The following is a 12,279-nucleotide window of genomic DNA, read 5'->3' as shown; positions in this document are numbered from 1 at the left end:
TTTTTTTGCATTTTTATTCCAGGAGATATTTAACTGTATTCTCAACCCACTTGATTCCTTCTAATTATAGCTCTGTTTACAATTTCAAACAAGTACATCTCCCTTACATAATATTTTCATACTCTAAAATTTAGCTTTTATTTTTCACCATTAATAGTCAACCTATTCAGACAGATTGTTTTTGAAACATACTAATTACTTAATTCAAGAAATGTTTATTTATACACATGTATACACAACAGCATGCTATTAACTAGTGAGGAAAATTCAATAAAATATAATCACCTAGACATGATTTGAAATTATATATTAATGGAGGAGTAGTTTATACACATAAGAAGTTACATGTCAGGTTTGAACAGCTGAGAAACTCTTGTGAGACCCACAGTCCAGAGGCCAGGCTTTGGACTTAATAAGTAAATAATTGTGTATAATGTAAAATAATTTTTTTAAATCATCTGGTTTCAAATATTGCAATGAACTAAAAGTTCAGATGTTATCTTCTCAGTAGTAGACGTATTTAAAAATTTTAATTGATTTTGGTCTTGATGAAGGAGATTTTGGAAAATTAATTTACCTAACACCCCGTAGGATATATTTTAAATAAGAAAGATTAAGGTTAAGAAAACCTGTTAGTAGATATTATACACTCTTTTGCATGAAATGATGATGATTTAAAATTCTGTGGTAGCACAAAGAATAGGAAGAAAAAAAGAGCTGAGAGCCGTGAAAGAATAAAACAAAAGCAAGGGGATATATTGATGGATGATTTAAGAGGTACATCAGGTCAAATGGAAGTATCAAAGATGGTCTGTATTTTGAGTCAGACTACTAGAAGAATGATTATTTCTGGTATTTATAATGGAGAAGCAAAATTTTGAAAAGGCTAATTAATAGGCTTTAGCTACATAGACCATACCTAGGAAAGATTAACCTTTGGACAAATAGTTTGTTTCATATAATTTCCTATTTTTATTTTTATTTCATTTTTTTATTTATTGATTGTTTATTTTTTAAGAACAGTTTTAGGTTTCCAAGAAAAATGAAAAGGAACAGAGAATTCCCATACACCTACTCCTCCAAAAGATGCATAGTCTCTCATTATCAATGTAGTACTTTTTCTTTTCTTCTTTTTAACAAGGAAGACCCTACAATGACACAGCATTATCACCCAAAGTACATAGTTTACCTTGGTATACATTCTATGGGTTTGGACTAATGTATAAGAGTGAATGTATAAGTTGTTGAAGATTCTAGTGTTAGGTCCTCACACTCTTTATTCAGCCATGCCTGTTATACTAACAAACGTGTCACAGGTGATCTTCATTTCTGTTATTTGTTCTTTTATCTGTTTTTTTCTGTTTAATTTTTTCTTAGGGTTTTCATTTCTCTGCTTACATTGTCCATCTGTTCTACCATGCTGTCTACCTTATTCATTAGAACCCTGACAATATTAATCACAGCTGCTTTAATTCCCAGTCCGATAATGCCAGCGTCTCTGCCAGGTCTGGTTCTGATGCTTGCTCTGTCTCTTCAATGTTTGCTTTTCTCCTTTTAGTACAAAAAAGCCTTGCAATTTTTTTTTTTTTTTTTGGTCGCCAGACTCGATGTGCTGGGAAACGGAACTGCTGCAATGGTCCTTTAGTAGCAGGAGGCTAAGGTGTGTGGGAACAGGAGAAGCGTTCATAGCCTGTGATTAACACAACCGTCTTTCAGTGAGCCTGGCCTCTGGACTGTGGTCCTCACAAGTGTTTCTCAGTTTTTCTCCTTCCTTACTTGGGGCAGGATGGCAAGAGGGGGCTCTGGTGAGCTAGTTTCTCCTGATGGCAAGCCTCGTTGTGAACAATGATCCGAGTGTTTCTTTTCCCCTTCCCCTTGTCAGAAGCACAGGGGTTTTTCTCAGATATTTACTGTGGAAACCAATTTGAGCTCCTGCAGGTAAATCTCACATATTGAGCCCTACTCTATCTAGATCCCTTGGAATTAGTAACCTTCAGAGTTGTGTGCACTGAGCCTCCAGCAACTTTATCAATTGCAGTTCAGGTTTCCTACCCCATTACAAGTTCTAGGGTGGTTTTTGCTCATGAGTCTATGCTGGTAAATCAGGCTTCCCTCTATCCACCGGTCTGTCTCTCCAATCTTGGGAGCAGTGGTTTGCCCTGAGTTTTCTCAGCTTCTATGGATCTAAAAAGAGTTCAGCAAGACCTGTATACTGAAATTTATGAAACGCTACAGAAGAACTCAGTAATGTAGAGATACATAGAAGTCATAGGTCAGAAGAGTCAATGTTGCTGCGATGTCCATTTTCCCCAAATTGATCCAAAGATTTATGCAATCCCAATCGAAACTCCTACAGGCTTTTATATATAAATTGCAAGGTAATTATAAAAATTAAACGGAAAATGAAAAAGACCTAAAATAACCAGTTTTTTTAAAAGACCAAAGTTGGAGGACTAGCATTATTCAATTTTAAGACATAAATTATAGTCATCAAGACTGTGCTCTTGGTATAAATATAGAGAAATAGATGAATAAAATAGACAAGAAAGTCCAATAAAAGACCCACACATATATGGACAACTGATTTTTGATGAAAGTGCAAAGGCAATTCAGTGAAGAAAGAATGGGCTTTTCAACAACTGATTCTGGAGCAATTGGATATTCATAAGCAAAACAAAGAACTTCAATTCATATCTTGCACCATATACCAAGCATAATTCAAAGCATAATACAAAATTCTCTTATGTTTTCTTATCAAACTATAAGAAAACATAAGAGAACATCTTTTTGACCTTAAATTAGACCCAATCTGTTAAAGAAAAAATTATAAATCAAATTAATCAAAATGGAAAACTTTTGTTTTGCTTATTTTTATTAAATATTGTCATTGTAATGGTTTTATCAAATGATGCCTATGTAAAATATATTTTAAACATATTTTAATGATCTTAAATCAGTATTAAATTCTATTATCATTAAATAATAGAAACGAGAACAATAATGAAAAAAAGATTCCACGCATATGTGGAGTTCCAATTATTTACTAACAACTTTTACAGATACAGTATCTGCCTACTCCTTCCCGAAAATACTGGCACTTAAGCTTATAAAATAATAGATAAAGTTATAATTGTATTGAAAATGATGACAGTTATAGCATAGAGTTGCTGGCAAATATCTTTAAAATGAAAAAAAAAAAGAGAGATAAGAGAGGAGCGACTGTTGCTTCAATAGGTTTCAAAGCTTTTTTAGCAGAGAGCAGACATCCCGAATTATACAAACTCTCTTTTAACTCTTAGGATCAGTGTAGATTTCTGGAAAATAATATCTAACGTGTCCTGAGAAAGCTTGTTAAAAGACAAACATCATTGTGGTAAATGGTTTTATCACAAATAATCTAATCAATTTGAGTTTGTGTAAAGTTAGTGCTTTGTGATGTAAAACCATTTTGTGCATCGGATAATTTCTATACTCCAAGTATAGCATTACACGATGTGTTTTAATACAGTTTACATCTGTCATGTTGTATGCTTCACATGCTGTGGAAAGCTCCACTGTCATTGAATACACTCAAGAGAAATACTGTTTCACCATTAATCTTATTTCTAAAGCATGTTTGCATTAACCTTTAAATCTTCTTAATAATAAAACAAAAAAGAAAACAGATTGCTTACAAATCATTGTGGATGAAAGCGTAAATGTCAGTGCTGGAGTACTTAGAATGCATTGCCATATGAGGGAAGTGGAATGCAATCCTTTCAGTCCTCAAACCACTTTTTTATATCAACTATTTTATCACATCCTAAAATAAAATTCATGCCTAGCGGAGAACAATAACAGCAAAAAATAAATTGAAAAATTTTAATAAAAATATTCTAATAATAATATAAATGAAAAATAAAATTAATTATAATTTTAAAATATATATTTCCATACATACATAAATGTTTGGAGATAACTACGAAGAGTAAGTAATGCTACTCATGTTTGAATCAATGTATAATTCATTCATTTATTCACTCAAAGCATTTATTGAGTACCTACTAGGTATGAGATTCTGTTCTAGGCATTGTGAAAATAATAGCAAAGAAAGAGCAGAGTCTCCATCATGGGATCATAGCAGGCAGACAGAATATATACACACTAAAGAAATAAAGCACATGTAGTATATTAGTATATATGACATGCTAGGGGTGGTTTCAAAAATTCCTGAAGTTGATATCAACAGGGAAAAGCATTCTAGGCAGAGGGAACAAGTCGAAAGGACCTGTATGAGGAGAGGCGCATATGACATGTGTTGCAAGGTGAAATAAAAAGAACACTTTGGAAAGGTGTCGATCTAGGGGAGTGAGTAGGGGGGGTTTGAGGTAAAACATGAAGTCAGAACATGACCAGCAGTCATGAATCCAAGTACATAAGATGAGGTCGTTTTCAAAATATTGGGTCTTTATCAAAGTGAGATGAAAAGTCATTGAAATGTTTTGTGCAGACAAGCGACATGATCTGACTTACATTTTAATGGGATTACCTGGGATATTTTGTTGATAAAATAAGTGCGGGAAGGGAGATGGAGAGCAGTCTGGGCATCTTGGAGTTCTAGACTGGAAGGGAGTGGCAGTGGCCGTGATTAGAAGTGGACAGATTTCCCACACATATCAAGGGTATAACTGACAGCATGATTAAATCTTTCTAAACAATAGAATTCATTATAAGTAGATTTGCTGAGTAGTGATTTTATTAGTATATATTTTATGAAATTCTAGGTGTTTCACAGACCAATTTAATGGGAAAAGAGGTGAGGTCTTCAGCCAAAGATGCTACTATTTTGTTTTTGTTTTTGGCGTTACTTTTACCTCTGAGCAGGATCACATTTGAAGAAACTGTGCTGCTGTTTAAAAAACACTTAAGTATCATTGCATTGCACAACATACATGTTTTCTATAGTTTATTTAACTAGCCGTTTTGTTTTTAATGTTTTAATTAATGTTAAATTACTCTGGAAATATCAACATGCAAAAGTAACCAAATCTCCACTCTATGTAGAGATTATAATTTCTGAAAACTGTTCAAGTGACCGAAGAAAAAGAGAAGTAAAAGCTTAATGCGTTTCTTCTTTAGAATGTATTTGAAAGAAATTATTTACCATTATCTTTTCTTCAATTGTAGACATGTTATTAGACAACTAATGTTTCCTAAAACTAATCATTATTTTATATAAAAGAGGGAAAGTAAATATTTTGGTTGCTAGTATTAATTAGTCTTCATCACATTAAATTTAAAGTGGCAGGTAACATTCCTGATGTTATCAACTGACTTTTTTTATTTTTATTTTTTTGAAGCTTTTGGAAACATGTCCAAAATATTGATGAAATGTTGGAAACCAGTTGAAACACAGTAAAATTCAACGCAATAAAATAGACTGCTTTCTCTTCATCCACACTGAGAATTTTCAAGAAGTGAACTATGACAATATATCAATTTTTGCTACTGTTTCTACTCTGGGTATGCCTGCCACATTTCTGTTCTCCAGAGATAATGTTCAGAAGGACTCCTGTGCCTCAGCAAAGAATTTTAGGCCCACGCGTACCTAGGAGTGATGGCAAAATTCTACATCGTCAAAAACGTGGTTGGATGTGGAATCAATTTTTCTTATTGGAGGAATATACAGGATCTGATTATCAATACGTTGGAAAGGTAAGTCTGCATGAAAATGGCAAATATTTAGATTCTTTCCTTATATGTCTTAGACAATTCGAAGATCATTAAGGCCATCGGTCTTTATTAATTTGATTTTCCAAATATTCCTAAAGCAATTTTTGTTTATGGAATACAAATTATAATTTTAAAAAACTATGGAGTGAATGAATATAGCATGATAAAGATAGGAATTCATTTACCAGAATTAATTCTGTCTACTAACTCATGGATTAAAGAAGTACTAAAAGTTGCAATTTTAGAATTTAAAGTTAGAAATCAATGATAGTGAGAAAACTGTATGTCATTATAGTCAATTAAATGACAATGCATATACAAATAATATATGAATTACATTTACTGTTCACATTGCTGTTGACCTCAATAAGGAATAAAATACATGTTTAAAAGTTGTTTAATATTCTACAGAATGAGAAAGCAAATGTCATTAAAAATATGACCTAAGGCCAAAAAAATTTGCTTATTTATTAAAAAAAAACATTCCAGATATGTGTGTTATTTATTTTTCTTAAATCCCACAATGGATACATTTATGTAAGGGAAAAATAGTTTTTTTTCTATTATTATTATTGGTTGGATTGGTATAATTAGGCAGGTAAAAGTAGTTTACTTATTGTGATATGATGTGGACAAAGACAAGTTATTTATTCTATTTGATTATAAAAGATAGCAAGGAAAATTAGTTGTGGTTGGGAATGGAATGAGAAATGTGACATACCATTACTGTAACAGTAAATGCTTTTATATACTGCATTATATTAATTTCCAATTTTCTTTCTTGTCACTATTTGAATCTAATTGAAGTTAGATCATGTCTTAAGAAAGAATTCATTTTAATAGTTAGGGTTGCTATTTTTATAGACAGTCTATGAAAATATGTCAAGGAAAAAAGAGAGGTTAAACACACTATCAAAAGGAAAACATATAATCACATGCTAATGTGTCATATGTTAACACTATAAAATTATGATGGATACAGTATTGTGTTGGTGACCTTTGCATTAACCTACACTTTAATAGCTTCATCCAAATTATTAAGTGCTAAAAATTTTTGTTGTAAGAAAAATTATTTTTGAGAGAATACATGTTCATTGATTTTAAAGCACTTTGATATGTTTTTTTAAGTTCTAATTATTTCAGTTTTTTTAAAAATGTCTGGCAATATGGGAAAGGTGACATTAAAAATTAAATGTCATGTTGAGTAGAAAGGGAAGGAAAAGAAACAGCAACCTGAGCAATATTTATAGAAATCACACAGAAGCAGACTTATCACAGGCCTCATCTGATTGAATGATCAGAAAGTTCAGGTAAATTTTATGGTTGCTGCAATAGACAAATTTTAGTTTATGAAACCAATCACGTGAAAATATAATAATAGAAACCTGAACCATAGAAACTATAAATATTTTTTTGGTTCTTCCTGGACATAGCAGTTATTTGCTTCTTTGTATCTATTTTCCTTCATCTAGTACTTAATGAGGATTTAATAAATGGTAGTAAATTTAATTATCCTTACATTATGTACTCTCTCATGATGAACAAGCTGCTTCTTAGGTATTTTCATTTGTTCTCTCTCCAAAGAATATGATACATTGAAATCAAGAACTTTATATTGCTTTTTGTTTCTAGCTCTTAGAGAAGAGCTTAATATTTAGTTGATTAAATTGACCTGATTTGTATTGAATTTAATTCCCAGAGTCATCTGATACCAGTTGGTTCTTTGGTAGGAAAAACTAGTCTAGAATTTTAAATCACTATAAGCAATTAAAGCTGGTAAATACTTCAGATATATGCATCTTGATAGACAACTCAAACTTTATTCTTCCTTACTCTGCTCTATAAAAGCAAATCAGAAAATCTAAATGGGCACAGGCATAATTTATGACATGGTTTCACCAGTTCTTTTCTGTAGAGTATGTGCTTACCTACTGGATTAACAGAAATATATTAGATGCTGTAACTCTGAGTTTACTTCTAATGTACAGGGTGTCTATTTTTAGCTTATATTTCAAATTCATTTTGTATTTCTATCATTTATTCATGTCATGACCTATGAATAACTATTTTAAAATCTCCCTTGTCTATAGTATAAAATATACCTCTATTAATTACTTATTATTAAGTATTTTTATTGCATTAATAACTTTCACAATTAAAAACCTTATTTTTGATATATAAATTTGTATATGCCAGAAAAGCAACATGCAATATAGACTATTTCAATAAAAATACATTGCAATAAACTTAAGCTGAGGCTAAGATACTTTTTCTTTGTAAAGTACAAAAATTTTAAAATACGCTGAATATTTTTTCCAACATTACTTATAATGAATTTGTTACATATTCTTCCTTCTTTAAGAAATTTTACTTCCACTTTTTACTTCTTTTAGAGTAGGCATGTGATATTGATGGTAAGTGATTCAATGTCTCTAGGTTAGTTTAGGCATAGGAGTAATACATGTCCCATTTACATATAGGAATATAGTGGTAACACTCCATTGTAATGAGAAATATATTGGGAGCTCACAATAGGGATAGTGGAGAGAATTATACTGTTGGAGTGAGGACAGGACTAAAAAGCAATTGCATGAAGAGGGAGAAAAATTTCAAAATACCAATTAGCCAACCAAATCCTATTAAGAATGAATGGCATATAACTTCTCAGAAGAAAACCCATTACTGTTTTAAGAGTTAAAACAAAGGGAAAAAACACCTTGATTTCTCATTGAGTTAAGCTGAGGGAACCTTAGAAAAAGTGTATAACTGCCAATCAGAAGACCAAGGACATAACCTTGTTTCTGCCACTAATTTTCTCAATGGTTAAATTAACTAACTTTTATATATATTTAACATATATATTTATATAGAGAGATTTCTTTTTAATATGATTGCATCATATTAAATGCACAGTATGAGTATTTAAAAATCCATTTAGAAAAAAAAAAAGAAGAAATAAAGAGCGAGATAGAGACAAAGAAGAAGCCTAGGAACTTGTCACCATCACAACTCTGAATACCAAGATACCAATACCAACCACTAAGATACCAATCCAACCAATAATGAACTCAAAGCATTTTTCTTAAGCTCACAATGAATAAGAAGCATTTTCATCTAAATAATTCTATAAAATACATTCTAAACCAAATATATTAGGTTTAAGATCTCCTTTTATTTTTAGCAAGATAATCACAATATTGACCTTTTAAAAATTTTCTACATACAAGAAGATACCTACTCCTCATTTATCACCATCCTTAGCAAAGGGTTTTAAACACTGAACTTCAAGTAATCCACTTTTACACTTTGTTGCTTTTATATTGCAAACCTTCTATAAAGATATTCAAATTTTGCTGTTTAAAATTTGAGAAACATTGTGATTATGAACTATTTTTTATTAGTTTAATGTATTTTTACATTTAGCTTCTAACCATTGGTTCCCATTGCCTGAGTCAGTTGCCCTGGACAGATCATTTTAAATTTCTAGGCTTCTAAATATTCAAATAAAATAAATAATGACATTAAAGTCTTGAATTTACTTTTAGCTATAACAAATATAAAGTTTTAAGAGAATTGCTAATTTTATTTACTACACAAACTTTCTCTGTATTTTATGTAATAATTATTCTCAAGTAGAGAAAAGCATGTTAAAAATAGATTTTTAATCAAAACCAGAAATTGAGAAAAATCCCCAAACACCCCAAAATTAATAACATAATTCGGCAACGATAAACCTGATTCTGAGTCAGCATAGTAAATTAATTTGCTCTGGGAAGTAAAAACATAATAATTTATTTTTTTTAAATAACCAGGATAACTATCTATATATTCTTGACACAATGAGAACATATACCATCCAGAGACATGAAAGACATTCTTGGGGCCTGCAAGCCATTAAGACCTAACTGTATCTCATTGACACCATCTTTCTCTAAGTACAAAATACATATAGCATATAAACTCTTAAATTGTTGTTTGTATTTTTGAGTTCTCAGTTGCTTAACATTCTTAAGAAACAAAAACTATATTAAATTACTTTTTAATTTCCTATCTCTTTCCATTAAGAATTAATGACTTTCAACATGTAGAAAAATAATATTTGCTTTTTATTTTAGCAGATCAAGAATACTATAGATATTTAAAATTCTCTTTTCCTCAGATGATTACCTGAGCTCCCCTTTGATTCAGAGGCACATGGTTCCCCCTAGTTTACCATGGCTTTGTCCTTTCATAATTTATAACTCAAGATCCACCTTCACGCTCCTTCTTGAGTAGCTGATGACACTTTCTCTCTCTTTCTAACAAGCTTATTCTCTTTAGAACCAACTGCTTTTGTTTGTACAAGCATCTTACTGGTCATCTTACTTTTAAATATTTAAATGTTGTTTTAAATATTTTGTACTTTCTTACTCTAAACTGCCTTATTATTGAAAATAATGGAATGAGTCCTATATTTTGCTGATCTATCTCAACTCTATATCTTTAGTACTGTCTTATGAGAATGATAAATTCAGAATACCATAGGTCAGTGTCTAACTGGGGCCAATTTTGCTACCCAGGGGACATTCATCTACATGTGGAGACATTTTTAGTTATCACCACTTGTGAAGGTGTAGCACTACCAGCATCTTGTTGGCAGAGGCCAGAGATATTGTTGTTAAAGTTTCTAAAATGCACAAGGCAGATTCCTGTAGAATTATCCAGTTCTCAATGTCAGCAGTGCCAAGATTGAGAAAATCCACCCTAGACCTCCTTAGTTTGCTAGAGTCTTCTACATTTTCCTGAAGAGCTTAATTTTTATTTTATTTCTTTCTGGGTTCTTCTAAATCTGCTGTCATGTTTCTTCCCTTCTTCGTTGCCATTAGTGCTTGATCCAGCTTAGCTTTCTCTCAAGGCCTATTCTTCATGTTCGGTTTAATCCTTAGGGCTTAAATTTGGCTTCTTGATCATCTTTTTCTGTAGACTTGTGGGCTACATACAGCTGCTGTCAATAAATTATTTATCTCTCAATAAATAATCTAGAGGAGTTTCCAGGTACTACTCTGATATTATTAAGTACACAGTGGTGAAAATATAATTTCTTTATTCATAAAGTGTCTGCCTTTAAAAGAAGGAGAAAATAATAAATAAGAGTAACAGGAAGTTTAGGGCTGTGTCTCAGATATAGCACAGGCTTTAGAAGCCAGGAACAAAACAATAAGTGTCAAATCTTCCATGTTCCAGCTCTGTGATACTTGTAAATAAGGTGGAAATAAAGTAGTTTTGGAATTCGCATTACATGAATTAATGTTATTAAATGTCGAGATTGGAAAGTCAAGGCATATACTTTTATTTTTTTATTTATTCATTTATTTTTTTGGAAGGAGTTTTTGATGTGCAATGCTTCATAAAGAAGTGATCATTGGAAGTTTCTAGAAGAGCGATCTCCCAGAAACTAAAAAAATGTGATCCATGAGAGAATAACCCAACTTTAAATATTCATGAACCTCCGAAAAACCAACTGCATCCACAGTATTAGAGTTGTGTCCCTTTTGCTCTTAATAATAATAGGGTACAATCAAGTCAAACCTTGCTACAGCAGGGTGAGAAGTAGTTGGAACCAAGACGGAGAGAAGACCCTGTCCTGACCTCTCCACTGTAGGCTTCCCAGGATGAACTAGATCTCAAGTGAGCATTTGGAGAAACATCACATTCCATGAAAGATCAGAGAGTTGGAAACATTCTTTCGGACGTTTTAAAAACTGTAATGTTCTTGATACTAAAAATTCTCAGGTGACTTTTTTTTTCCCTTAAGAAATAAGAGAATCTTTATTGTTTATTTTAGAAACAATATGTTGAGCAAATAGACAAGCAAATATCTAAAGAGAAATACCATACATCAATTAGTTGTTTAAACTTTTACATGGACCTGTTTCTTTATACAAATATTAAAACATGAGAAACACCCAGAACCATATAGAATGTTAGACCATAAGGTGTAAACTCAGTAAAGCAAATAAAACTACAAAAGGTACAAAGAACGTGTGGCTATAAGAAATAATGATGTAAATACCATATATAAACTGGCTCGTGTAAAATACAATAATATTTAATGAAGTCAGATTTTCTAGAAAATAGTGCTAATTAGAGGTATTTTAATATGAATCAGGTATATAATCTAAACATAGAAACTTTTAGAAACATTAACAGCATTAAGCCAGTGCCACCCACTTGTGTTTCTGATTTTAAATTATTTTTGAAAAACTGCTTTGTTTTGATTGATTAAAAATATCTGAGGCCTACATTCTTATCAGGATTATCCATTCTTCTAAGGTTCTCAATCTTACACTAACATACTATTAAAATAAAAAAATAATTTTAAAAAATCAGATTTATATTTAGTCTAAAAAGTGCCTTCAGCTGGCGATACAGCTCAATGTAGTTTTAAGAGAGAGGCTGGTGAGGAATCTGATTTTAAACCAGTAAGATTTTTCAGGATACTTTAAACAGCAGATTTGAGTGGGAGAAAATATTTTAGCACTTCAATAGAGCTCAAAAGATAGTTATATACATGCTACCATGCAATTG

At 31.5% G+C, this 12,279-nt stretch overlaps 1 protein-coding gene across 1 annotated transcript in view; it reads left to right on the top strand.

The window, feature by feature from the left end:
- CDH10 (cadherin 10) overlaps positions 1 to 12,279 on the top strand; it is a 143,909-nt gene that overhangs the window by 52,852 nt on the left and 78,778 nt on the right. Inside the window, exon 2 of the mRNA XM_011356439.2 lies at positions 5,340 to 5,694. Coding sequence (XP_011354741.1) covers positions 5,464 to 5,694 — 231 coding nt within the window. The 5' untranslated portion in view covers positions 5,340 to 5,463. The remainder of the gene's footprint in view (positions 1 to 5,339; positions 5,695 to 12,279) is intronic.

The sequence above is a fragment of the Pteropus vampyrus genome, unplaced genomic scaffold (assembly GCF_000151845.1).
Source record: "Pteropus vampyrus isolate Shadow unplaced genomic scaffold, Pvam_2.0 Scaffold27, whole genome shotgun sequence".
Taxonomy (NCBI): Eukaryota; Metazoa; Chordata; class Mammalia; order Chiroptera; family Pteropodidae; genus Pteropus; species Pteropus vampyrus.
Note: the sequence above shows the minus strand (reverse complement) of the source record. Positions and strands in the feature narration are given on the sequence as shown.